The sequence below is a fragment of the Microchirus variegatus genome, assembly GCF_963457635.1.
Source record: "Microchirus variegatus genome assembly, chromosome: 22".
Classification (NCBI taxonomy): domain Eukaryota; kingdom Metazoa; phylum Chordata; class Actinopteri; order Pleuronectiformes; family Soleidae; genus Microchirus; species Microchirus variegatus.
The window spans coordinates 1119504-1144610 of NC_139823.1; the positions used below are offsets into that span (position 1 = coordinate 1119504).

General features: G+C 44.6%; 1 protein-coding gene across 2 annotated transcripts; it reads left to right on the plus strand.

Annotated features, from left to right (window-relative positions):
- Nucleotides 1-1120: 1120 nt before the first annotated feature.
- Nucleotides 1121-8738, plus strand: LOC310943392 (dicarboxylate carrier UCP2-like). Of its 2 annotated transcripts, none has more exons than XM_083908947.1 (7): nucleotides 1121-1208; nucleotides 1811-1947; nucleotides 2051-2258; nucleotides 2333-2530; nucleotides 6481-6582; nucleotides 6710-6890; nucleotides 6984-8738. In XM_083908947.1, the coding sequence occupies exons 2-7, from the start codon at nucleotides 1822-1824 to the stop codon at nucleotides 7096-7098; spliced, it is 930 nt and encodes a 309-aa protein (XP_083765073.1). In that variant the 5' UTR covers nucleotides 1121-1208; nucleotides 1811-1821; the 3' UTR covers nucleotides 7099-8738. The 2 variants fall into 2 exon arrangements, with proteins under 2 accessions (XP_083765073.1, XP_083765074.1); XM_083908948.1 differs by having other exon boundaries at nucleotides 1123-1208; nucleotides 1814-1947.
- Nucleotides 8739-25107: the final 16369 nt, after the last annotated feature.

Consider the following 25107-nt stretch of genomic DNA (forward strand, 5'->3'; position numbering starts at 1 on the left):
AACTTTTCAAGTGGAACATGAAGTGATTTTGTAACTTTATCCAGCACTGTTTGAAAAGTGCCTATCCACACAGACACAACATCAGTCAGTGAATGTGTGAAAACACTGATGGGGCAGCAGGTAAAAACCATTAGTGGACAGTGGGCAGTATTTTGCTCAGTCAACTGCACGGCCTGTTGTGCAAGCTTGCTGAGACCATGTCCTGGGGCAGCTATGGAAAGTCACATGTTGTATAGTATGCACACTCTGACCACCAACAATTCTTTCTGACCCCTTCTGCTTCTTTCTCCTGCGAGTATGCATGAATCAGATGCTAATGACTGAGTTATGCAGACACATGCTATAAGCATCCACCCACCATCAGCTGGCATATGGATTGGCTAAGAAGCATGGCGGCTCCTTAGCCTGGAACAGTTTGTAACTCTATCGCTTGCAGGGAGGAGGGGAGAAAGAATTCCTAAAGCTTGTCAACCTGTTTTGCATTTTACTGTGTGGGGCACACACTGGTGTAACATTTCAGCCAGTCAGATGGCACTGGAAAACATTTTGGAATTCAGACAGGCATCTCTTTCTAGACTGGCTACACAAATGTATACTGACCAATAGAAAAGTGAGATTCACTTAGTGATGTCAGTATATGAGCTCAGAGTTGAGCAGGTTAAACTTTTCAGATTTTTTTAATGAAATTATTGGAAAAACTGTGGAGTCTTAATTTATATAGACTTCAGTTTTGTGCAGGTGTTCTCTACGAACAGGGTCAAAACATGAGGAAAAAAGCTGAACTTGACAAAATACTAAATTGGTTCAAAAGCCTTTGCAGCCATGTTTCAATAAAGGCTTTTAAAACGAGTTTGAAGTCGTATTTTTTCATCCGAAAGTGTCTGATGTTTTACTCTTTAGTCATTTAACATTATTGTTTCTGTTTTCAAAGAGCCATACGCTGCTTTAATGAGACTATTAGGACTGGATCAAGAATTGCCCAAGTTTCCATCTGTCTCCCAGACAGATATTGGGTAAACATGAGAATCATATAACAGGAGTGTCATGCTGCCCTGTGGTCATGTGCAAGAGGTGCCTATAAATTTAGCAGCTTCCTCCTCACTTCACAACAGTGAACAAACAGCATGAGAACACAAACAGGACTATACTGAACAGATTCCCTTTCCTTTCCACTTTGCTGGATTATAACTTCCCTGGAAGCTGCAAAGGTAAACTAACTGACTCATTTTACAGGGCAGACTGAACGTATGCTACCTGGCATAAAAAAGTACATGTATATCAACAATAACAATATGTCATATAATATAAAATACAAAATTGTGCATGTCTGTTTTATGGCAAGTATATCAGATGAGTTTTCCTGCATGGCTTGCTTTTACACTGTGTAATATGCCGTCTTGCTCACCTCAAATGTAAATTATGGCCACAGACTTTCCACAACAGAAACAGTTCCTAAGAATAAAAGTAAGCCTAAACTATACCTTGAAGCTGAAGTAGACAATCTTTTGAAAACTTAAAGTGCATGTGAAGAGAATGGTGACTTTCTTCTCCTCACACATTATGTTAGAAAATATAGGCTGTGAATGTTAACAAAAAAACAAAAATTGTTTCTCTCCAGAGCAGGGATTGTTGCTGAATTTAACGTGATATATAAGCCACATTTTCAAAATTGGGTAAAAAATGTTAATCATTAAAATGTAGATATGTGTACTTTTTTGTACTGCTGTGTTCTGTGTTCAGTGTGGTGTGGTCTACACTGAGATCCTGGGCGACTTATATAAAAAGCACATTTTTCCATGTGTCATCAAAGCAGGTGCAGCAATGGTTGCAATGAAAGCCATAGACGCAGGGCCCTCTGCAGCAGTCAAGTTCTTCGGTGCAGGAACGGCAGCCTGCATTGCTGACCTCATCACCTTTCCTCTTGATACTGCCAAAGTCAGACTACAGGTTAGATGCACCATGCTTTAAAGTACATTTTGAATTGGGATTATTATATTTTTTTAACATATAAATATGTGTATATTTGATCAAATTGAATGTCATCCTTCAGATTCAGGGAGAGGCTCATAAAATTGAAGGGGCTAGTGCAACAAAGTACAGAGGAGTGTTTGGCACCATCATGACTGTGGTACGCACAGAGGGGCCCAGGAGTCTTTACAGTGGACTGGTGGCAGGACTGCAGAGGCAGATGAGCTTTGCCTCTGTTCGAATCGGTCTTTATGATTCCATGAAGCAATTCTACACACGGAGCACTGAGAGTGTGTAACCTAAGAATCATTGTGTTGTTTCTCTTCTGCTGCCTTATTGTAACTCTTATTGATGTTCTGCTCAGGTGCTGGGATTGTGACTCGGCTCATGGCGGGTTGTACCACAGGAGCCATGGCTGTGGCTTTAGCTCAACCAACAGATGTGGTAAAAGTGCGTTTCCAAGCCCAGGTACGACTGGCTGATGGCGGAAGGAGATACAAGGGCACTCTGGACGCCTACAAGACGATTGCACGAGATGAGGGAATAAGGGGCCTTTGGAAAGGTACTTGCCACTTTTATTTTATTAGGGCCCCAGCACCACCTGGTATATAACCCCAATGATTTCTACCACTTTATCCTATATCCTTTATCCTGGGGGGGGGGGGCATAGACATGTCACCAGTCCATCACAGGGCAAACACACAGAGACTGAAGCTACCATTCACTCTCAACTGTTAATTTTAGAGTGTCTGACTGAACAAAACCTTACCTCAATGATATTACCGGTAATATGAGCCTTTTTGGACTAATGGAAAAATTAGTCCAAAAAAAAAAGAAAATTCAATATTTTAGGGCCGAAATATGTTGTAATATGATGCTTTGTGCTCCATGGTCGCTGGAGCCAGTCACAGCTGACATATGGTGCACACCCAGGATAGGTCACCAGTCCATCACAGGGCCAATACAGAAACAAACTATTCCCTCTCAATTTACAGTTTTTGGACTGTTGGAGGAAGCCAGTGTACCTGAAAAGTCCTCAGTCAAACTGGGACCTTCTTGCTGAGGCAATAATGCTAACCACTTTTCCAATGTGTGATCTTGACACATCCAATGCACATGAAAGCTGTTATTCAAACATGAAGTGGGCCATTTATACTAAGCAGCTATTTTTGGCAATTGAATGTCTTACTACAATTAACTTCTCATAACTATGTGGCCAGCCATGGCAAAACCGTGAACAACTCTGCCGATGGACATTTTGAGTTATTTAAGGTTTCTGAAAGTGTGATTTCTAAGCTTTCCAACAATTTCTAACAGATAATCAGATAATATTTGATAGATATGGTCATTTGAATGTAGGCACTCCTCAAACTGCTTTAGGGAGAATTTACGCCTCAAAGATTTACACTAGAGATGGGATTTATGACTCTTTGAAGGGAGCCGTTCTTTTCAAAGAAGAAGTGAGATCTGTGTCGGTTCTTCTGCGATTTTTCCTTGTACACATATATATTTAAGGGTGAACACACACTCACTGCAGCAGCTGCAACAGCGGCTACATGCATATTAAGTAGTAGTGGTGGGCGGATCGATCCAAAAATATTGATATATCGATCTAATGTATGTATTGGCCCGACAGACCTACACCACTGACCCAGAGGCAGCGGTCATTAACAGAGGCGTTTCAGTTTGGCAGAGAATATCCAGGTAGATAATAGTGGTGAAAGTAATATTTTGGCCATCTTCGACATTGGATAATACATACTTTTAAGTGCAACTGGTAATTTGTTACTTTAGCCAACTCAATAAAGTATGCCAAGACCTTGAAATAATACATTTATTCCATTGAAACATGTTATTTTTGCTTTATTTTTGTATTTAGTTTTGTATTCTACTTGAAAGAAAATAATTGATACCAACATTTTTAGTATCGCCCACCCCTATTAAGTAGCCGGAATTGATTCACAGTGATCGAACAACCCTAATTCAAATACATAGTTTATGGTTTTAAGACCCACAATACTGTGAATTCCAGCATCTAGTGGCTTCTTTGAAACTTCAACTTGAACAATTTAGAAAAAAACGAAAATTTTTGAAAAAAAAAATATATATTTTCATGTTTCACTCGTTTTGCGCTGGGCCGACTTGTGCACCCTTTCGCCGTGGTGGGCCACATATGATACATTATCAACTTCAAATTTCGTATTTTAAAGCGGACCTTTTTTTAGTGTGTATCTGCGTCATTACCTTGTTTAAGAAGCCCTGGAGGTTCAAAACAAACAGTTCAGCCACTGCTGAGAACGTTGTGTTGTATTGTAATCTCGGGCTCAGCTAGATCTCTGAAAAAACCCGGTCCGGTTACGTAAACAACGGTTCTCCTGAACAGCAGATCATCCTGCTCTGGGCACTTACGTACATTGAACCGCAGAAGAAGAATAACGTCCGTTGTGGAGGTGATTCACGAGCGACAGTGTCTTCTGACTCTGGGTCTGACTCCGGGTCAAAGTCATAAAAGGGACTGAGTAGCAGTGCATCCACCATTCCAGAGGGGGGAGCTGTGCTTCTGAGAGCTGGTGTGCTGAATATGTCACTTCGGGGTACTGGCCAATCACAACTCTGTCTTCTGGGGGTGAGATTTATGTCTGAAATATTGTGGCTCAGGAACAGCATCAGAAAAGACAGATTTCTATCGGCTCGTTTACAGCAACTAGGAGGTTTTTGACCATATATAAGTTAATGTATGTAAGTAAACCTCCATAACTAACATATATGTGCAACAGGACCACTCTATGTGAGCTTTAAATAAATAATATTTTTTTTTGTTTTTCACAGTAGAATCTTCACCAAATTTCACAAGTATCATAAGTCCCTTCTTCTTGAAGACTTTCAAATGATAATGTGTGACACACATGATTTGTGTTTAAAGATGTTTGTCACAAACATCTTTAAACACAAATCATCAATTTTATGGGTTTGTCCATAGTTTCCATGGTGGCCTCACCTGTGCTTGCCCACTTTAAGCCCATGCACACTAAGTACCCTTTCCAGCCTGACTGGGTATTAAGTAGATACTAAGTGGTCATACAAACACAGGTGGCGCCACCATGGAAACTACAGACAAACCCACTTTGAACCCATATTGCCAGCCCAAATGGGACCCTTATGGGGCCCACATGGACATGCTGGCTGGGTATTCTAGCACTACTCAGAGCCAATCAGCACGTCCCTGAGTTTCCCAGGAGCAAATCTCACTGAACCGTGCAGAAACAATGGCGAGTGAACGAGACTCAAGTTTGAAAGTTTGAAGAGGCACTGTCTTCGTTTAAATCCGTTTAAGTGTGGAATTATTTTGGATTCAGCGCCAACTACGATGGGAAAAGGACCGTCAACAAACAAACCGTGGTGTGCAAGCATTACGTTAAAGCTTTGGTTATGCACCGCCGTGAAGTTAGTTTTAAGTTGGATATTCGACAGACATTCATTCTGGGTAAACGTCTTCCTCGCATCACAACGCTGAAGTTGGCTCCACATTCACCTACAGCGCGATTCCGAGCAAGCCTCTCATTTCGCTATCACTCGTCTTCTCACTTGGAGAAGCACGGTGTCATGTTAACATTTGGTAAATGGTAAATGGTAAATGGTTTTGTATTTATATAGCGCTTTTCCAGTCTTGCTGACCACTCAAAGCTGCTTTACACTACAGTTCCCATTCACCCATTCACACCCATTCACTCACACTTCCATACACCCATACCCACTCACACGCTGCCGGCACAACCGTCAGGAGCAACGTGGGGTTAAGTGTCTTGCCCAAGGACACATCGAACTCACAACCTTCCAGTTGAAAGACGACTCGCTCTCCCTCTGAGGGCCGCATTTGATTGTATTTGTAGTGTTAAGATGTTTCTGTGAGTGGGTTAAAATGTTATTTATTTTTATTGGATAGCACTAAACTTTATATTTATTTTTTAATGTGTGTGGTTTTATGTTTGCTGTTTAATTTGATCTGATAGTGCACTATTGTTAAAATAAAGTTTGTGGTTTGATTATATCTGTGCTTTTAATTATTTTCACAATGCAGTATTGTCTTTGCAAAACTAGATTCTCCAGAATCTAGTTTTATTTTTAGAAATCGAAACAGTACCGTTACTGTGGCTCCAAAACCGTGATGCATACCGAACCGTGGGAAAACTGTACCATTGCATCCTTTTGTTCCTTTACAAGTAGCTTGCCAAAAGTTTAAATAATCGAACATAAACCTGCTTATATTTTTATCCAATCTAACTCAGAGGTGTTCCGCCCCCTTCTAGGGCAAAATGAGTATTTGGCAAATTAGTTGTGAAATAGTTGCGCTGCTGTCAGCTTGATGAGTGAGTTGTGTTGTGAGATTGGCAGCAACAATGACCGCGACAAAAGCTCATACCAGTAAGACGCCAAAAACTATTTCCACTGACAATGACAAACAGAGTGTTGTTTCACAAGTGATTTTGATAAACCTCTGCTACTTCTTTCTAGGCTGCATTCCCAACATCACTCGTAATGCTATAGTTAACTGTGCTGAGCTGGTGACCTATGACATGATCAAAGAACTCATCCTGAAGTATGACCTAATGACAGGTGAGGCAAAAAAAAATAACTTATTGTAGAAATTGTAGTTAGCGTTGCTCCGATTACCAAAACTTCTCACAAAACCAATGTATGAAACACAGTGGAAGAACATGACTGTACTTCTCCTCCCATTTAGACAACATGCCCTGCCACTTCACAGCTGCCTTTGGTGCAGGCTTCTGCACAACTGTTGTGGCTTCTCCTGTGGATGTCGTCAAAACAAGGTTCATGAACTCAGGAACTGGCCAGTACAGCAGTGCCATCAACTGTGCTCTCACCATGTTGAGAAATGAAGGGGCCACATCTTTCTATAAAGGGTAAACACAAAAATATCACAGTAAACAGTTTGAAGAAAGAAAAAAAAGTACAATACTTATTGACCTTTCATTTTCTTTCATTTGTCTCTTTAGGTTCACACCTTCTTTTTTGAGACTGGGTTCCTGGAACATTGTGATGTTTGTGACGTATGAACAGATTAAACAAGGTATGACCAGGGCACAACAGAACGGGGAGTTGCCATTTTGACCTCAATTTGTTAGACTGCTACTTCAGAGGGGCTTCACACAGACACAATGGCCTTGTCAACACCTCAAGACATGGTCAACCATGGTCTGACCATGGTCAGAAGAGGATATCGGTTTCATGGGTCCACGGTCACATTCAGTCTTCAAATGCCTAAATGGACACTGGCACCGTGAGCATCGCTGTGACACCAGAGCATTTTGAGGATTTTGGTTTAAAGAGACACTGTATCATTTCACTTTACTTTATCTACTTGTTTACAATGTTCACCATTATTTGTGGTGCACATAGTCAGGGAGTTACGGGTTGATTTTCCTTTCTAGATAGTACAATTTATTGCTGGTCAATAAATCATATAATCAGAATATCATAGAGTATATTGTATAATAACAAGTGCCTTTTTTGTATTTCTTTGTCTGTCGTACACCTAACAATTATTGGAATGATGACTATACATTTAAGCTCAAAGAGTATCGGATCAATGAAGCTGGCTGATAAAAATTAGTAAAATTGTGGGAGCTGTTTACAGGAAGTGAACCATGAGTATGCACACTTACTTACTAAGAACACAGTGGCAGTAATTACATCTGGTATGGTCTTCATTTGCCCCAAGGTTTGACATGTGGGTTCAGAGATGGAATTTTACTTACAATTGTGCTCATATGTTTACATACCCTGGCAGAATTTATGATTTCTTAACTATTTTTCATTTATGAATATGAATGATAACACAAAAACTTTTCTTTCACTCATGGTTAGTGGTTGGCTGAAGACATTTTTTGTCAAACAAATGTGTTCACTCTTTTTAAATCATAATGAAAACATAAACTACCCAAATGACCCTGATACCCAAGTTCTTTATACCGTGCACTGCCCCCTTTAACATCAATGACTGCTTGAAGTCTTTTGTGGTAGTTCATCTTCTCAGATGGTAAAGCTGCCCATTCTTCTGGCAAAAAGCCTCCAGTTCCTGTAAATTCTTATCATTTTCAGGCCAAATCACCAGGGTACGTAAACTTTTGATTAGTTTCTGTTTTAAAAAGAGTAAACAGAGTTGTTTGATACAATAAATGGCTTCAGCCAACTACTAACCATGAGTGAGGAAAAGTTTTTGTGTTTTCATTTATATTCTCTGACAAATGGCCAAGAAATCATAAATTCCGTCAGGGTATGTAAACGTATGAGCACAACTGTACCTTGGTTGTAACAAGTTTTTTTGTTTGTTTTTTTAGTTACTCCGGCATCAGTGATGGTTGTGCGGTAACCCATAAGAATCTGTATTACTGTTATGAAGCCTTGAGATTCACAAATTGCAAATGTGTGTGCCATACTATTTTGTTATCTTTTTTTCCCTCATTAAATCACCTTTCTTTCCCATTCTGATCCTCGGTTTGAATTCCAGCAGCTCATCTTGATCATGTCTACATGCTTCAATGCATTGACCTATGCACAGTTGAAGATGTGTGTTTAATAAAGCGGCTAGTGAGTGTACAAGAAATTTTAATTATCGGCATGATATCAGTGATGGCCAATATTGGATTTAAAATATATTATGGGATATCAGCAAACATGCCAAGATATCAAATCTTCTGAGGCTCACAAAGATTTGAACATGCTGTACAAGAATGTAGTACAACATTAAATCATTCGTTCATTAGTTTTTCAAAATAAAACCAGAAAAAAAAAAATCTACTTGTTTTCTCAATATTTGTTTTCAAAATAAAAATAAAAAACGGATAACGACTCTTTTTCCAATTTCCGATTTTGTGCAGAGATGATAAATGGAAAAAACGGATCTGTTTAATCCAATTATGATAAATGCAAGTTGAGTGGCCCGGAAATGACCTGTACCAAGAAAAAAATACCACTGGCAACCCGTTTAGCGTTCTTGCCTTAATGCATATGCAATGTGGGGCGTTTACACGCAATTTTGCGTGTACTGGGAGGAGAAAATGTAAATATGTTATTTTAGCATGCGCAAAGTGATTTATCAAACCTGAAACTGATTGCGGTGCTTATTTTTGCGTCTATATTTAGCACGTTTGAAAGGCAGGTCTCAACTGGCACAGCGGTGCGCACACATGGCTGCGGTTACGCATAATAAATCCATAAACAAAAATACTATTTGTAAATCTTTTCCTGAGCATGTTTAACTACGTGTTCACAGATGACGCACATTCATTTCTTATATGGTATATCTGAATAAATGAAATATAGATATCCAGAGGAGAAATGCGTGTTTGTACTGGTATGGGCTTACCTTGGTCTGCAGTTTGTGGTTCAAGGAGGGGTCGTACCTCAGTAACGGAGGAATGGGGAACCCCGATTTACCTTAACGGGTCCAGCTCTAACCTGGTCTACTCTCGATGCACGGCGAAGCGCAGGCGGCACAGTGTGCGAACGTCACCAAAACCTCACAGGCAGGTTACCCTAACCCTAACCCTTCCAGTTCCAGGCACATTTAAATGCAATAAATAATCACAACAATCACTATTCAATGTAACTATCTGAATCAGCTATAGATATATCATCTATATAGATTGTCCCATCGCCTCTGACGTCAGATCAAAGGCTGTTGGCACGCGTAATGGAAACTCAGCCTGACTGAATTAACACAATTAAAATAATATAAAAATGTCCTATGGACCCGGGGAACAAGGACATCATATATGCCTCGATCTCAGTTATCTGCTCATCGCAGAACGTCACCTCTATTTTCTGTTCAGTGGCTTCAAATGTAATTCTGCGCTTCCGTTGAGTCTGCTCTTTCTCCATGTTGACAACCCTTGACTAGCACAAAATCCTCATTTAAATAGGGCGGTCTTAACCACTTCTGCGCCTGTAGTCAATTGCGGTCGCAATCTTAGTAGTTCACCCACAAAACTTAATCCAGTAGCAGGCGCAGTCTTTCTGCTCGTGCACGCAATTTAGCGCCCAATTTGGAATCTTAGTAAATCAGGCCCAATGTGTGCATTTACATTGGTATGACAAATGTTGTTTTATTCAGGCTTCCTTCTTCTTCAGAACACCAGGTGATGAAATGATGGTGATGATGATGTAGCAAGGAACTCCTCTGACACAAGACTCGTATCGAACAAAGGGAATTTTATTGGTCACAAGTCAAGCGTCAGTTCGAGTTCTGCAGATACTTGCAGAATCTGCCGAACAACTCTGCCTGCAAAGAGCATAAACCTAGTTTTTAAGGATTCTCCGACTTCCTTATCTTAACATTGGCAGTCGCCCCGTCTCCTCCTTTTTATTTCTATACATTCTCACGATTGTCTCACAAACGTACATATACAAGTTTTGACATTGGTGTTATTTGGTCCAAACAGGAAACATCTGTACGTCTTTGACCTTATGCATTGTTCAGGACTGGCAGACAGGTTTCTGTTGCATCCAGATTTTAGGTGATGCATCTGGGTGCAGACTAAACCCTCTCGTGAGGAAGTTCCTGTTTGCCTCTCAATGCATACTCTTCACACAGTCAAGACAGAAATCAGCTGAGTCAGAATTAAACATTAGCATTTCAGAACTAAAGATTAGCTGTGTTCATGTGTTCATCTTAAGCCCAATGTATACTTCTGCATAAAGTGCTCTATGTAGGTTACGGACACCCCTATACACCTACGGAGAGGCTGTCGGAGAGTCTCTGCATCGTCTCCATCTGCACAAAATATTGTCCGTCACTCCGTCAAGGGACAACGGAGGCGATTGGTCCTCAGGACAGGCCGAGATAACGCTGCTCTGTGCTGGCCAAACTACGTTCTGGGACACAGAAAATATTTATTTCATGTGAGACAGTCTTTCCCTCTTGGACGCCATTGCTCACTGTAGCAAGAAGCACAACAACCTTGCGTAGCAACCCCTACTGATCGGGCGGAAATTTGCACTGTGAAGGCTCGAGGGGTCTCCGTGGTTACGCAATCGGATAACGCATTACGCAGTCGTAGAAGTATATTGTGGCCTTTAGTTCATACACTTTGCAAGTGGTAGGTACTGAACACAAAAGTCAATGAGAAAATTCAGTTTATCCACCATCTTAAACATGGAGCATAAACTTAAAACAAAAAATAAGGTTTTCAAAGGATTTAAAATATGGTCTCAACCATATGACACACCTAGCTGTGTTATGTTATGGACACCATGTACTCAAGACCACAGAAACAAACATACTTGAAAAACAAAAACAGTGGTGATGTTAATGGCTATAAACATATGGAACTAATTAAGTTTGCGTCATACATACAAGTTTCTGCTCTTCAGCATGACTCTGCACCTTTTTTTGTTTGAGTGAACACTGTAAAGTGTAAATGCACAGACCTTGAAACAGAAACCTTATCTGACTTATCAACAGTTTAAAGTAAGAAATTCCAGTTTGTAATGCATCATGTACTTATAAAATAGCGAAACCCTCAAAATATTAATATTTCGTCTTTTTTTTTTAGTTTTCTCTTTTCTTTAGCCGTGTGTCTCTTTAGTACGGTGGCCCTGAGGTGCAAAACACAAACACAAATCAAAAACACAAATGCAAATCAAAAAACCTACCTACTACCGGACCATCAATTGGCATTTGAACAGTAATTTGTTGATGGTCTATTAATGAGACTGTGGTAGTCATGAGCGATGGGTTGGACTTTGAACTAGCTGTGATCGTGCACCTATCTCCGGGAAGAGACGGATGAGGGTGCCGCTGGGTCTGGAGCGAATGTCCGTTGAAAATCCAACCTGAAACTGATTTCACTAGAGTTGTTTTTTGCATATGTATGAGGAAGCGTATAGCTTAACCCTCTCATCCATTTTGGTGGCAGGAGTTTTAAATGTCAGCCTACATATGTGTCGGTTACCGTCATCTTCAGTAGTGTTACCAACACCAAGCGGGCAATTAGGGCAATCGCTTGGATCAGCTTGTATGGGACTCTGTCTACGTTGAACACTACTTTATTTTAGTACTGCAGGGTGATGTACATCCTCTCTGGGTACAACACGACTCTCCTGTAAAGAGGGAAAAACATAGCCAAGTAACAGTATGCAGCGTGACAGACTCTCTCTGCGGCTCTTCAACATAACAACACGGCACACACACTTCCTCTTTCATTCACTGACGTCTCACGCACAGTACACTAACTTCCATAACCCCTACACGACACACACGTACACAGCTCCACACAAACCAGGCTGAGCCTGTAACACCAGCTCCTTGACCAAAAACAGCCCCATATTCAACAGTGACACTGAACTGGAAGTACTACAACATGTTACGCAAAATAACATGCACCAAGCATACGCCTATGTGAAAAACATGGACTGTGCGTCGGTCCAATGAGCGATGAGCCTGGTCCATGGATGTATTATATGAACTGGATAGAGCACGCCCCTTCCGCACAACCAACAATAGCAAAGTGAATATAGTAAGCTGAAAAGTACAAAGACGTAGTTAAAGATTCGATCAATAAAAATTTGGGCTGTCAAAAGATTAACATTTTTAATCAGATTAATCACAGGGTAGCTGTGGATTAATCACGATTAATCAAGATTAATTACCATTCGTAAATATGCCAAAAAAATTCTAATTTTCTCCTCATACTGTTGTAGGAACGGAGAGATAAATAAAGTATGTGAAAATATATGTTATGATTGTGTTTAGCGTGGACCCGGAAGCAGACGGCGACGGCAGGTACTATTTCAAAACAAAAGTATTTATTTACGAAACTTAATAACAAAAAGCGACTTCCCGAAAACGAGGGAAGCGATAGGGGGTAGTGAGAGAGACAGGCGGAAAGATTGTCCTTGCAGCCACTGCGGGGGTGGCTCGGCAGGGTGGCAGTGTTCCAGTGTGGAACGAACTCACAGACGTGGCAGTGAAGATCCCAGGAGCGTAGGGAAGCAGGAACAGCCAAGGAGTTCGTGGACCAGCAGGAGACGTGACGACCTGGAGCTAGTGATGGGACAAATGAACTGAGGCATTGAGGCTTGTCTCGAGTAAAAGTGGGCGTGTCGAATGAAGCCGCGCTTCGAGGCCTGTATCGCTTCCGGAAAATGACGTAACCGATGACAAACGAGGCCTCGGTTTGGACAGATCACGTCATTGGTTCGTTCACCGTATCACTTCCCAATAAAACGCTTCAAACCTCGAGGCACGCTGTGGGTGTTGTAGGCGTTTATGGTGAGAAGAGTTGGAGAGAGTAAGTGAGAGTTAGAGAGAGTTGGAGACAGTTGGAGAGAGTTAGCGAGAGTTAGAGAGAGTTAGTGAGAGTTAGAGAGAGTTAGTGAGAGTTGGAGAGAGTTAGTGAGAGTTGGAGAGAGTTAGTGAGAGTTGGAGAGAGTTGGAGAGAGTTTGTCAGAATAAGAGTAGCAGTAGCAGGAGAGTAGGAGAAGTAGAAGGAGTAGTGTAGATCATTTCCCCCACTGTAGGGCTTTGATGTGAGATATATATTTTTCTTTCCTTTTACACTGGTTTGTGTTTGTTTGTGTGTATGTCAGTTATTATGTTTGTAAATGTCACTCCTGAGTATATATATGTGCACCTTCTGTCACTTTCTTCAGTCACATACACTCTACTTTGACTCATGTGTGTAAAGACGTCACTGGGAAGCCACAGTTTGACAGCAGTGTTGTGTTACTCATTCTTAAAGATAACATGTTTAAGTGAAATATGTACAACTGTTTTGTGTATCATTAATAAAATGAGTTGAAAAAATAAACACTGGTGTTGGGGAATGATTTATTCATGTGATGGTGCATGTATATGTTATGCGTGATTTTACTACAAAGCACTGTAGGAGCATTAACATTCCTGCCAGTTCCATTTTTGTTTGTTTTGCCACAAATTCCTTTTCACAAAGATGGAGCCAGCAAGAAAGAGGAAGTCCTCACCTGTATGGGAGTATTTTGAGTTGACTGATCATAATAAGGTTTGTATGTGTAATGATATACATAAAATAGTGAATATTGTATACTCGCTATACACTGAACTATCAGTCCTAATATGTATGACTTCCTTAAAGGTGAGGTGCTTGCTCTGTGATAAACAGCTAACATACAGCAACAACACTTCCTCCATGCTTCGCCATTACAGAGCACTGCATGAGCATGCCCAGCCTGCCAACAGGCCGGATACAAGCCAAAGTACCATCAGATATATTTTTGCATGTTGTCAAAATCTCGTGTTCAGCTCCTACAACACACCAGCATCACTGTTAATTGATAACTGTTACAGGTTCCAGAAAAGCAATGGTGGATGAGGCTGTGGTCAACATGATCATCAAGGACTCCCAGCCGTTCTCCGTTGTGGAGGATGTGGGCTTCAGGGAGCTCATGCACCTAATGGATCCCAACTATATTCTCCCCAGTAGAAAGGTGTGTGAACAGAGCCAATGTGGTCATTTTTATGTTGGTCATCATAACAGCTCTTCTTTTCACCCTCAGGCTCTGAAAGCAATGGTGGATATAAAATATCAGGAGGCCAAGGAGAAGGCCAGAGAGCAGGTCCAGAAGGCTGTGGCTGTCAGTCTCACGTCTGACATGTGGACGTCCATCAATATGGACGCCTACCTGGCAGTGACGTGCCATTTCATTGACGATGAAGACCAGCTCTGCACTACTCTGCTTGGGGTGCAACATTTTCCAAAGGCCCATACAGCAGAAAACCTTGCAGCGGGGCATGTACAGCTCATGGAGGAGTGGGGCATCAGAGATAAGGTGAAGTGTCTTGTCACTGATGGCGCATCAAACATGAACGCTTGTGTGAGACAGCTAAATGTGAGGCATGCAATATGCATTGCTCACACAATAAACCTTATTGTTCGCAAGTCCTTCGATGATGTGGAAGGACTAAATGAATTAAGGCAGAAATGTAGGAGGTTGGTGACCCTCTTCCGCACAAGCACTACTGCGAAAGAGCGACTGGTCCAAGTGCAGGAGCAGATGGGAAGGCAGCCCTACAAAATGATAATAGAGGTAGACACGCGTTGGAACAGCACATTCCTTATGTTGCAGCGGCTGTATGAGCTAAGAGAGCCAGTGGGGGCAGCACTGGCCTCACTGAAAACAGACATTACCCCCCTTACAGCAGCTGAGTATGACTCTGTGAACAACACTCTGAGTGTACTCGCCCCATTCCACCAAGCAACAGTTGAGGTTTCTGCTGAGAAGAGGGTATCCTCCTCAAAAGTGATACCTCTCATGAAGATGTTGCATCATGCAATAACAAACAAGATGCACACAATGAATGCATCCACCATTGCGAGGCAGCTGGGGGACAACCTTGTTCGACGTCTGAGGGACCACATGAGTCCTTTGGAGTCAGCAGGTGGCCTGACAATGCCAACTTTATTGGATCCAAGATTTAAAAAATTAGGATTCGAAAATGCAACCAGGAGACAAGAAGCAGTGAACCGGCTGAAAAATGAGTGTGCAAATGTAATAAGGCATGAAGCCTCATCTGCCCCCCCAGACCAGCTGCAAAACACTCGCGTGGCTCAATCTGGTGGCAATAGTAAGTAACCCCATCTGTATCCTTGATTATGACAGTGGTATTGTGCATGACACCCCACCCCCCTTTTTTGTTATTAGGTGAACTTTGGCGGCTGTTGGATGACGCCATAAACAGCAGCGGGAGCAGCTCAAGTGTGGTGGCAGATGCCGTGATTGAAGTGGATCGTTACTTGGCAGAGATGAATATTTCAAGGGATGAGGATCCACTCGTATATTGGCATGGACATAAAGCCATGTATCCACACCTTCACAAACTGGCAGTAACCTGGTTATGTTCGCCAGCGTCTTCAGTGCCATGTGAGAGGGTTTTTTCGAAGGCTGGAGAAGTGTTGTCTAAAAAAAGGAACCGCCTGAATCCAAAAACATTGGAAAAACTAGTGTTTTTGAATAAAAATACAAACTCTTGAAATGTTGTCATTGGTATTTTAATTAAGAACAGAGCTCCATGTCTGTGTTGTTGTCCACATACTTACACATGATCATACTATAGAAATATCCATTGTTTATTGTTTCTGCACACATAAGTAAATCATACATTTCAGCTCAAGTCGTGGTACAATGGCATTGACTGTAATTTAATTTGTCCAGCAGATGGCAGTATTCACTGTTTCATTGAGGCCTCGATGAGTGAACCTTTTGGTGAAGCAATGGGCTGGAAAGCCTCAGTGATTCACAGGGCTTCATTTGCCCATCACTACCTGGAGCGAAGACGGACGGGTAAGTATATCGAGCAGGTAAGTTCAGCGAGCAAACTAAGAGCATGACTTTACCAGTGTGCGATAGAAAACGATCTGACACCGGTGAGGAGGAAAGGCTCCGCCTTTAAGCCCCACTAATTACTCATCTGGAGCAGGTGAGGCGGAGCCGCGCAGGTGTAGTTGATCACCGGTGTCTTGGAGGAACTGGGTCAGCCACGCCCCCTGCAGAGTCAGAGTGAGGGAAGGAGAGCAGCAGCAACAAAACAAAACACTAATAATAAAATTGAGGAGAAGGTGCAGGTGAAATCGTAACAATATAAATGTAAAGAAAAATAAAATACTGTAAATAACTTGTAAAAACCTATACAAAATTAGTAAAAAATAAACATCACATTGTAAAGAACCCACATTATAAGACAATATAAATAAATAGAAAAAATAAAATGCTGTAAATAACCTTAAAAAAAATAAACAATATTTTAAAAATGTAAACGAAACCCCGTCATTGTCTTCATTTATTCACATTTCTCATGAAGTTTCATGTCGTTGTCGTTCACTGACAGTAGCGCTGTTCCCGAGACGCCACATGACCGCGCTTGGCTGTGCTCGTACACAGCTGTGACGTCACTCTGAGAAATAAGATTTGTCTGGGCTTTTTATGACCTTTAGGAATGTTTTTCAAACATGAAACTCCATGAAATAAAAATATAGAATATAAAGATTTATAAAAGCCCATGTCCATGTCTCGAGGTGTCCTGTGGACACTTTTACACGCGTCTCTTTTACTATTGCGGTCAATGGGGAAATTGCTTTTTGGGCCCTCAGTGGCCACCATGCAAAAATTGTCTTCAAGGCAGAGGGGGCGGAGCTCTATCCAGTTCATAGTGTAGTGACCCAGTAGGATGCTGTGACGGGTTTGTTGTTCCTGTCCAATCAGTGGGGTGCATGTTGCTTGGTGCCCAGTGCGGCCCGCTGATTGGTGGGTCGCGGCAGCCATGTTGAGAAGACAGTGTGTGTTTGTTGACATTCTACGTAGTGTTTCACTGTGGAAAACGGCTGCGGCGCACGATAACGACAATAAAGGATAAACAAAAGAGTACACGACTCCAGCCTGTTTGTGTCGGCGTTACACTGGTGTCAGAAGTGACTTCGGACCAGATTCGCCAGCCGGCGACATTCAGCGGTGTGTTTACCTGACATTAGCCTGTTAGCCGCTAGCCGGCTCGCCATGGATTACCGCGGCGGCGGAGAGGGAAAAAGGGAGAGCGTGGAAGAGGACGGAGCATACGGACGGATGGACGATGTGGTCGAGAGATTCGAGAGGGACTCACGTGAGTCGAAGGACCGTCTGAGGGCAGCTATGGTTGGATTGGCCGCTGATGCGGGTATGGCTGGCTCGGCGGCGGCTGGCGCCTTTGATCTCCCCGACGGTGGCCGTCAGCGCTTCGGACGACTGTGCGCGGAGGAGAGGAGCGGCGCACGGCGTCCCGCATCACTCACGGCTGTGAAGACGCCCAAGTACTCAGGTCAGTCAGATTGGGAGGCTTTCCATGCTCAATTCATGTTATTGGCTGTTGCGGAAGAATGGACTGATGAAGCTAAAGCTTTGCAGCTAGCTCTGTGTTTGACGGGGGATGCTTTGTCCTGCCTCCTGTTACTCACTCCGGCAGGCAGGCAGGCATAGTAATGAGGCTCTAGTGGGGGCGCTGGAGAGGCGGTTTGGACAATGCCACCAGCCTGGGCTTCTCCGTAACGAACTGAGTAATCGCTGCAGGAGGGAGGGGGAAACTTTAAGGTCCCTGGCCAACGATGTAGAAAGCCTGACCCGCCGTCAGGGCTATCTCTCCAGCCGAACTACGCATGCAAGTGCAGCTGCTTCACCCCAATACACTACAGGCGGCCTTGGAAATGGCAACAGAGAGGGAGACAGTGTGGGCTGGGGCTATGGAAAACAGGAAGAGTGTGTGTTTTGCCGCTACAGAGACCGCAACTGAGAGCTCGACAGCTGGAGAGAGACCAGCATGGGCTGCAGAAATCACCGAACTGATAAAGCAGTGTCGCTACAAGCAACCCGCCGTCCCCCACAGAGGCCTAGGTTTTGTTGGGGGTGCGGTCAGCCTGGTCATCTGGCTCGTGAATGCACCAACCCACGTCAGCGGCCGGGAAACGACAAAGAGTCGGCATAGAGGGGGATATGCCAGGCTCAAGACTGGTCTACCCCTACAGGTTCCCTGCCATCAACACCACGGATGATGCAGGACGAGCAGTGTGCCCTGGAGGGCAGGCCAGGGCTGGCTCCTAGAGGAGCGGACTCTGCAGGACAAGGACTGATGGTTGCTGTGGGACAGACTGCCAGTGGAGGCTCCAGCTACATCGCGGTCAAATTGGGGGGCGTGCCATGCACTGCGCTGATCGACTCGGGATCTACTGTAACGTTGGTGAGACCAGATGTGCTGCCAGAGGGGACCCGACTGGAGATGACAGCGACACAGCTGCAAACAGTCACTGGTGAACTGGCACCTGTAAGGGGACTGGTGACGCTCGAAGTGTCCATGGGAGGGTGGTCAGTGTTGCAGAGATTTTGTGTGGCGGCGGTGCAGGACCCTTGTATTCTGGGTTTGGACTTCCTGGAGGCTACGGGATGTCTGCTGGACTTTGGCTCTGGCACAGTGAAGTTCTGTGGGGGTTCGACAGTGACGATGATCCACAACCCATCCTCGACCAAGAAGACGGTGTGGCCATTCTCACCAGCAGTCAGCACAGTAGAATCTGTAAGCGAGACCAGCTCGCCCCTGCCTGCCCAGTTTGCCTGGCCTGAACCAGCTCCAGCCCGGCTTGACATGGGGTCCTCAGCTCAGCATTCGCCAACTGAGCAAGGGAAAGGAGAGGAAGGACCACTGCAGTGCCTGGAAGAAATCTGGAGGAAGAACTCAGTTGGTCTGACTCCATGGCAACAAGAGCAGTTGTGGCAGCTGTTATCGGAGTTTCAGGACAGCTTTGCTCTGACGGATGCGGAGGTAGGACGGACGAAACCTGGTGGAACATTCAATCGATACGGGAGACGCCTGCCCCATCAAGTGTCAGCCCAGACGCCTGCCACAGGCGTGTCAAGAAGCATGTGAGGAGGCTGTCTTGAGCCTTTTGTGGGCTAACATCATTGAGCCGTCTGACAGCCCCTGGTCTTCAGCCGTTGTCATGGTGCCAAAGAAAACAGGTGGCTGGAGATTATGCCTCGATTATAGGCAGCTGAATGGGGTGACGAGGAAGGATTCATACCCCCTGCCGCGCATAGATGAGTCCCTGGATCTGGTAACTGGCTCCTCATGGCTCTCCTCCCTGGACCTCCGCAGCGGATACCACCAGGTTCCACTGGCCCCAGAGGCAAGACCTAAGACGGCGTTTTGCACTGGACGTGGATTGTGGCAGTTCAGGGTTCTCCGTTTCGGGCTATGTAATGCCCCAGCCACCTTCTCCAGGCTCATGGACCGAGTGCTTGGTGGGGTGCCACGCCAGCAGTGCCTGGTCTATCTTGACGACATACTGGTCCATGGTTCCACGTTCGGATCAGCGTTGAGCTCCCTGCGGCTGGTGTTGGAGAAGATACGTGCAGCAGGTTTGAAACTTCATCCTGCAAAATGCCACTTCATGCAGAGAGAAGTTACCTTCTTGGGCCACAGGTTGGGAGGAGAGGGGCTTGGCACCTTGCCGGATAAAGTGCAGGCAGTGATGGAGTGGCCCACACCTGACAACCAGAAGCAGCTGAAGAGTTTCCTAGGGCTGGCTTCGTACTACCGGAGATTTGTTTGGGGTTTCTCCGGTGTTGCAGCACCCCTCTTCAAGCTGTTGGAAAAAGGCATGGACTTTGTGTGGACCGAGGGTTGTCGGGAGGCATTCAACAACCTGAAGAGAGCCTTAAGCACAGCGCCAGTGCTTGCCCCGGTCGACCCGTCTCTGTCTTTTATCTTGGACACAGATGCAAGTAACGCTGGGGCAGGTGGAGTGCTTTCCCAGAGGGGACTGGAAGGAGAGAGAGTGGTGGCCTATTACAGCAAGTCTTTCAACAAGGCTGAAAGGCGTTATTGCGTGACACGCAGGGAGCTTCTGGCCGTGGTGCTTTCGATCAGACACTTCAAGTACTACCTCTCCGGCCTTCCCTTTGAGCTGCGGACAGACCACGCAGCTTTGCAGTGGCTGATGAATTTCAGAGAACCGGAGGGGCAGGTAGCTAGGTGGATAGAGGAGCTGCAGTCGTACGACTTCACCACTAAGCACAGAGCGGGCACCAGTCACACCAATGCTGATGCCCTTTCTCGCCGCCCCCTGCACTGGTGAGGACTGCAAGCCCTGCGAGAGGAGGGAGTCCCGGGAGCGTGAGTTGCAGGAGCAGGGGGAAGTGGAAGTCTGTTGAGGCTTGACGGAAGTTAGCCTGGAGGACTGGAGAAGAGGACAGGAACAAGACCCGGACCTGCAGCCAGTGCGACAGTGGGTGGAGGTGCAGCATCGGCCACCTTGGGAGGAGATCGCAAGAGGTTCGCTCACCACCAAGGGGCTATGGTCAATGTTCGAGGCGCTACGCCTGAGTCAAGGGGTTCTGCAGAGAGCCTGGACAGAGCCAGCCACAGGAGACAAAAGGTGGCAGGTGGTGGTCCCGAAGAGCATGCAGGAGACGGTGCTGGGAGCCACTCATGGAGCAGCGGGGTCAGGACACTTTGGAGTAGCCAAGACCCTTCGCCGCGTCCAGCAGAGCTTTTATTGGGGTCAATGCCGCAGAGATGTGGAGGATTTCTGTCGCAGATGTGACCCATGTACTGCACGTAAAGGCCCCCCAGATCGCTCCCACGCACCCCTGCAGCAATCCACTGTGGGCAGCCCCATGGAGAGGGTGGCGGTGGACATGGTGGGCCCCCTTCCTCACTCCGACAAAGGGAATCGCTACATTCTCACAGCGATGGATTACTTTACCAAGTGGCCAGAGGCCTACGCTCTGCCGGACCAAGAAGCTGAGACCGTGGTTGACGCGCTGGTGGGAGGCATGTTCAGCCGGTTTGGGACACCCCACACCCTTGACAGTGATCAAGGGCGGAATTTTGAGTCAAGGGTCTTTTCCGCCATGTGCGAGCGTCTGGGGATCCACAAAACGCGCACCACCCCCCTTCACCCACAAAGTGACGGCTTGGTGGAGAGGTTTCACCGCACCCTGGGCCAACAACTGGCCACCCTCGTCTCGGAGCATCAGCAGGACTGGGACGACCACCTACCCCTAGTGCTCATGTCTTTTCGCTCAGCGGTACAGGAAACCACCGCTTGCACCCCTGCTCTCCTCATGCTGGGCCGGGAGCTCCGCACACCAGTCGAGCTGGCGTTTGGCAGGCCACCCGACGCCGAGCTGCCTGCTCCGGGCCGGGAGTATGCCAGGAGGCTCCAAGACAGACTGCAGTCTGCTCACAGTTTTGCCCGGGAACATCAGCAAGGTGTGGAAGGAAGACAGAAGCGCAATTACGACGTGAAGGCTAAGGGGAGACACTTCGAAGCAGGAGAGCTTGTGTGGGTCTATCTGCCCCAGAGGAAGAAAGGGAGATGTCCCAAGCTGGACAGCGCATGGTTGGGGCCCTGTAGAGTTCTGGAAAGACTGGGGGAAGTGGTTTACCGAGTGCTGCTGGCCACCAGAGGGAGGAGAGCCGCCCTTCATCGAGACAGACTGGCCCCTTACAGAGGGAGAGGGACGCCGGTCTATGATGTGGTGCCGGTGGAGCGTCCTGAGTTGGCCGGCGATCCCCAAGGATTGGACGGCTCAGACGACATACAGTCAGCGAGACATGAAGCCCCTGTTCATTCAGCTCCAGCTGAGTCACCAGAGGTAGGCCCGGCCGGGTCTCTGAGGGCTCACCGTCCACGCAGAAACAGGAGGCCGCCAATACGTTTTCCCTATTTGTAGTGCTCGTTAGGAGCGTAGTGTAGCTAGGGGTGGGACCTTAGGTCCGTAGAGGGCAAGAATGCGCCCTGGTCTCACCGGAAGTGAAGGCAGTCTACCCTGATCTTCCTAGTTCAGAAAATGAGTGAGTTTACTGGGTAGGTGCTGAGTTTGTGTCTTATGTGTAGTTTGTTCCAGGAGGTTCCTCGGGGCGAGAAACTTTGCAGTGGGGGGGGAGTGTAGTAACCCAGTAGGATGCTGTGACGGGTTTGTTGTTCCTGTCCAATCAGTGGGGTGCATGTTGCTTGGTGCCCAGTGCGGCCCGCTGATTGGTGGGTCGCGGCAGCCATGTTGAGAAGACAGTGTGTGTTTGTTGACATTCTACGTAGTGTTTCACTGTGGAAAACGGCTGCGGCGCACAATAACGCCAATAAAGGATAAACAAAAGAGTACACGACTCCAGCCTGTTTGTGTCGGCGTTACAATATTATACATCCATGGCCTGGTCGATCTCGGGGACCGACCTCTTCCGTGTTGAGTTAATGTTTTTGTGTTTTCTGCTTTTGTGTTTTTTGGAATCACATTTCCGTTTTGAGTGAATGTTTTTGTGTTTTCTGCTTTTGTGTTTTTTGATTTGTTTCCATTTTGAGTTAATGTTTTTGTGTTTTCTGCTTTTGTGTTTGTGTAGTTTGATTTGAATTTCCGTTTTGAGTTAATGTTTTTGTGTTTTCTGCTTTTGTGTTTGTTTTTCCGTTTTGAGTTAACGTTTTTGTGTTACTGCTTTTGCGTTTGTGCTTTTTAATTTGCATTTGTGTTTTGCGTTTGTGTTTTTGATTTGCGATTGTGTTTTTTGGTTTGCATTTGTGTTTTTGGATTTGTGTTAGCGTTTTGCACCTCAGGGTCACCATACTTTAGAGACAGATTTGCAGTCCATCACGCTTCTCTCTGCTTATTTTTTCGAACAGTCACCAATTAAAAACCCCATAGAGAATGTGTCTGTCCCCTGACCTAAATCAGTACCAAAGAGAAGAGGAGTTAGACATTCTAATTTAATAAAAATCAATACTAAGAATGAAATAGAGTCAAATAATACCACTTTTTTATATTAAAAAAAGTGGTATTAGATCACTCACCTCAAAATCAGTTTGTCCCCTATAGATCTCCCTGAGTCAACATGATTAGTTTCATCACCCAAACCATCAACCTGTCAGTTAGATCCCATCCCCACTAAACTGTTTAAAGATGTTTTAAAATTAATCTATCCTTATAAACAGGAGCAGACCCTTGGGATCACAGGTGCTGCCCTCTGCTGGTATACATCATATGTATATGTATATGTATATACATATACATATACATATACATATACATATACATATACATATACATATATATACGTACTCTGAGCAGCTCCCCCTTCGCATTCCTCCAATAGACAAAATCTCTACCTTCAGACGGTGCTTTCACACCTTTTTGTCTACTGTAGACATCGGGGAGCTGGTGTGGCAGGAAGGTGCAGGCTAGACACAATACACAATATACAATACACTTTACACAAAGGACCTGATATTCTGTACTGGGTGGGTATCAGTGGTGGGCAAATGTAGTAATGAGACAGAGAAATTGAATTTTACCATTACAATTCTCCCTTTTGATTATTAATTAATCACTTCATCATCTTAATCAACATTAAAAAACAACACAACATAACATAATAAAACAAGCTAAAAATGAATTCACATTAATTCACATGGATTTTAAAATGTATCATCATTGCAGTTGTTTCGAGAGGAAGGAACAAACAAAAAAAAGAATAAGAGAAAACATTATTGACACAATGTAATCATCAGAGTCATAGTTTGACATAGCTTCCACCCTCAACCAGAGTAAGGAAAAAACTATCACGGAAAAACCCTTGTAACAACTCAACTCAACTTTATTTATAGAGCACTTTAGGCAGCTATAGCTGGGACAAAGTGCTTAACAATACAATAAATAAAACATGGCACATAAAACATAGGAGACAAAATAAAAACAATAAAAGATGAGTGAATAAGATGAGTTTTAAAAATGGATAGTGAGGGGGCCTGTCTAATATGAAGCGGGAGGGCGTTCCAAAGTTTGGGACCGGCAATGGAGAAAGCTCTTTCCCCTCTGAGCTTCCGTTTAGACCTCGGTACCTCCAGGAGCAGCTGGTCAGCTGACCTGAGGCACCGAGCAGGAGTGTAAGGATGGAGAAGCTCAGAGAGGTAAGGCGGGGCAAGACCATTTAAAGATTTAAAAACAAATAAAAGAATCTTAAAATCCATTTGAGTGTTGTAGCACATTTCACAAGTGCCCTGACTAATACTTAACAATGCACAATCATACATTATTTCACCTACAGTATGTCTACAAACACATTATCTGTGCTGTCCTTCACAATGTGTTCTGCCTGAGGAAGGAGAGGTCACGGGACCCAGGTAAACAAGCAAGAAGTGCTGCTGGCCAGTGGCAACTACTCACACAGATGATGAGAGACGGAGCGGAGGAATGGCGACACGAGCCAGAGGAGCGCTGTGTGGCTTTATTTTGAAGTCACAAATGAAACAACAGCAAAGTGTGTAGTTTGTAAAATACCTGTAAAATGCAGTGGCAATACAACTTATTTATACAAACACATGAAAAACAAGCTTCAGAGATGGAGAGAGGAGAGAAACCCCCCACTCCCTGGCCCCCGCAGACCCACACCACCGACCCAGAGGCAGCGGTCATTAACAGAGGCTTTTCAGTTTGGCATATCCAGGTAGATAATAGTGGTGAAAGTAATATTTTGGCCATCTTCGACATTGGATAATACATACTTTTAAGTATGTATGATTACTTTTAAGTGCAACTTAAAAGTAATCATACCTCATCAACCTTGAA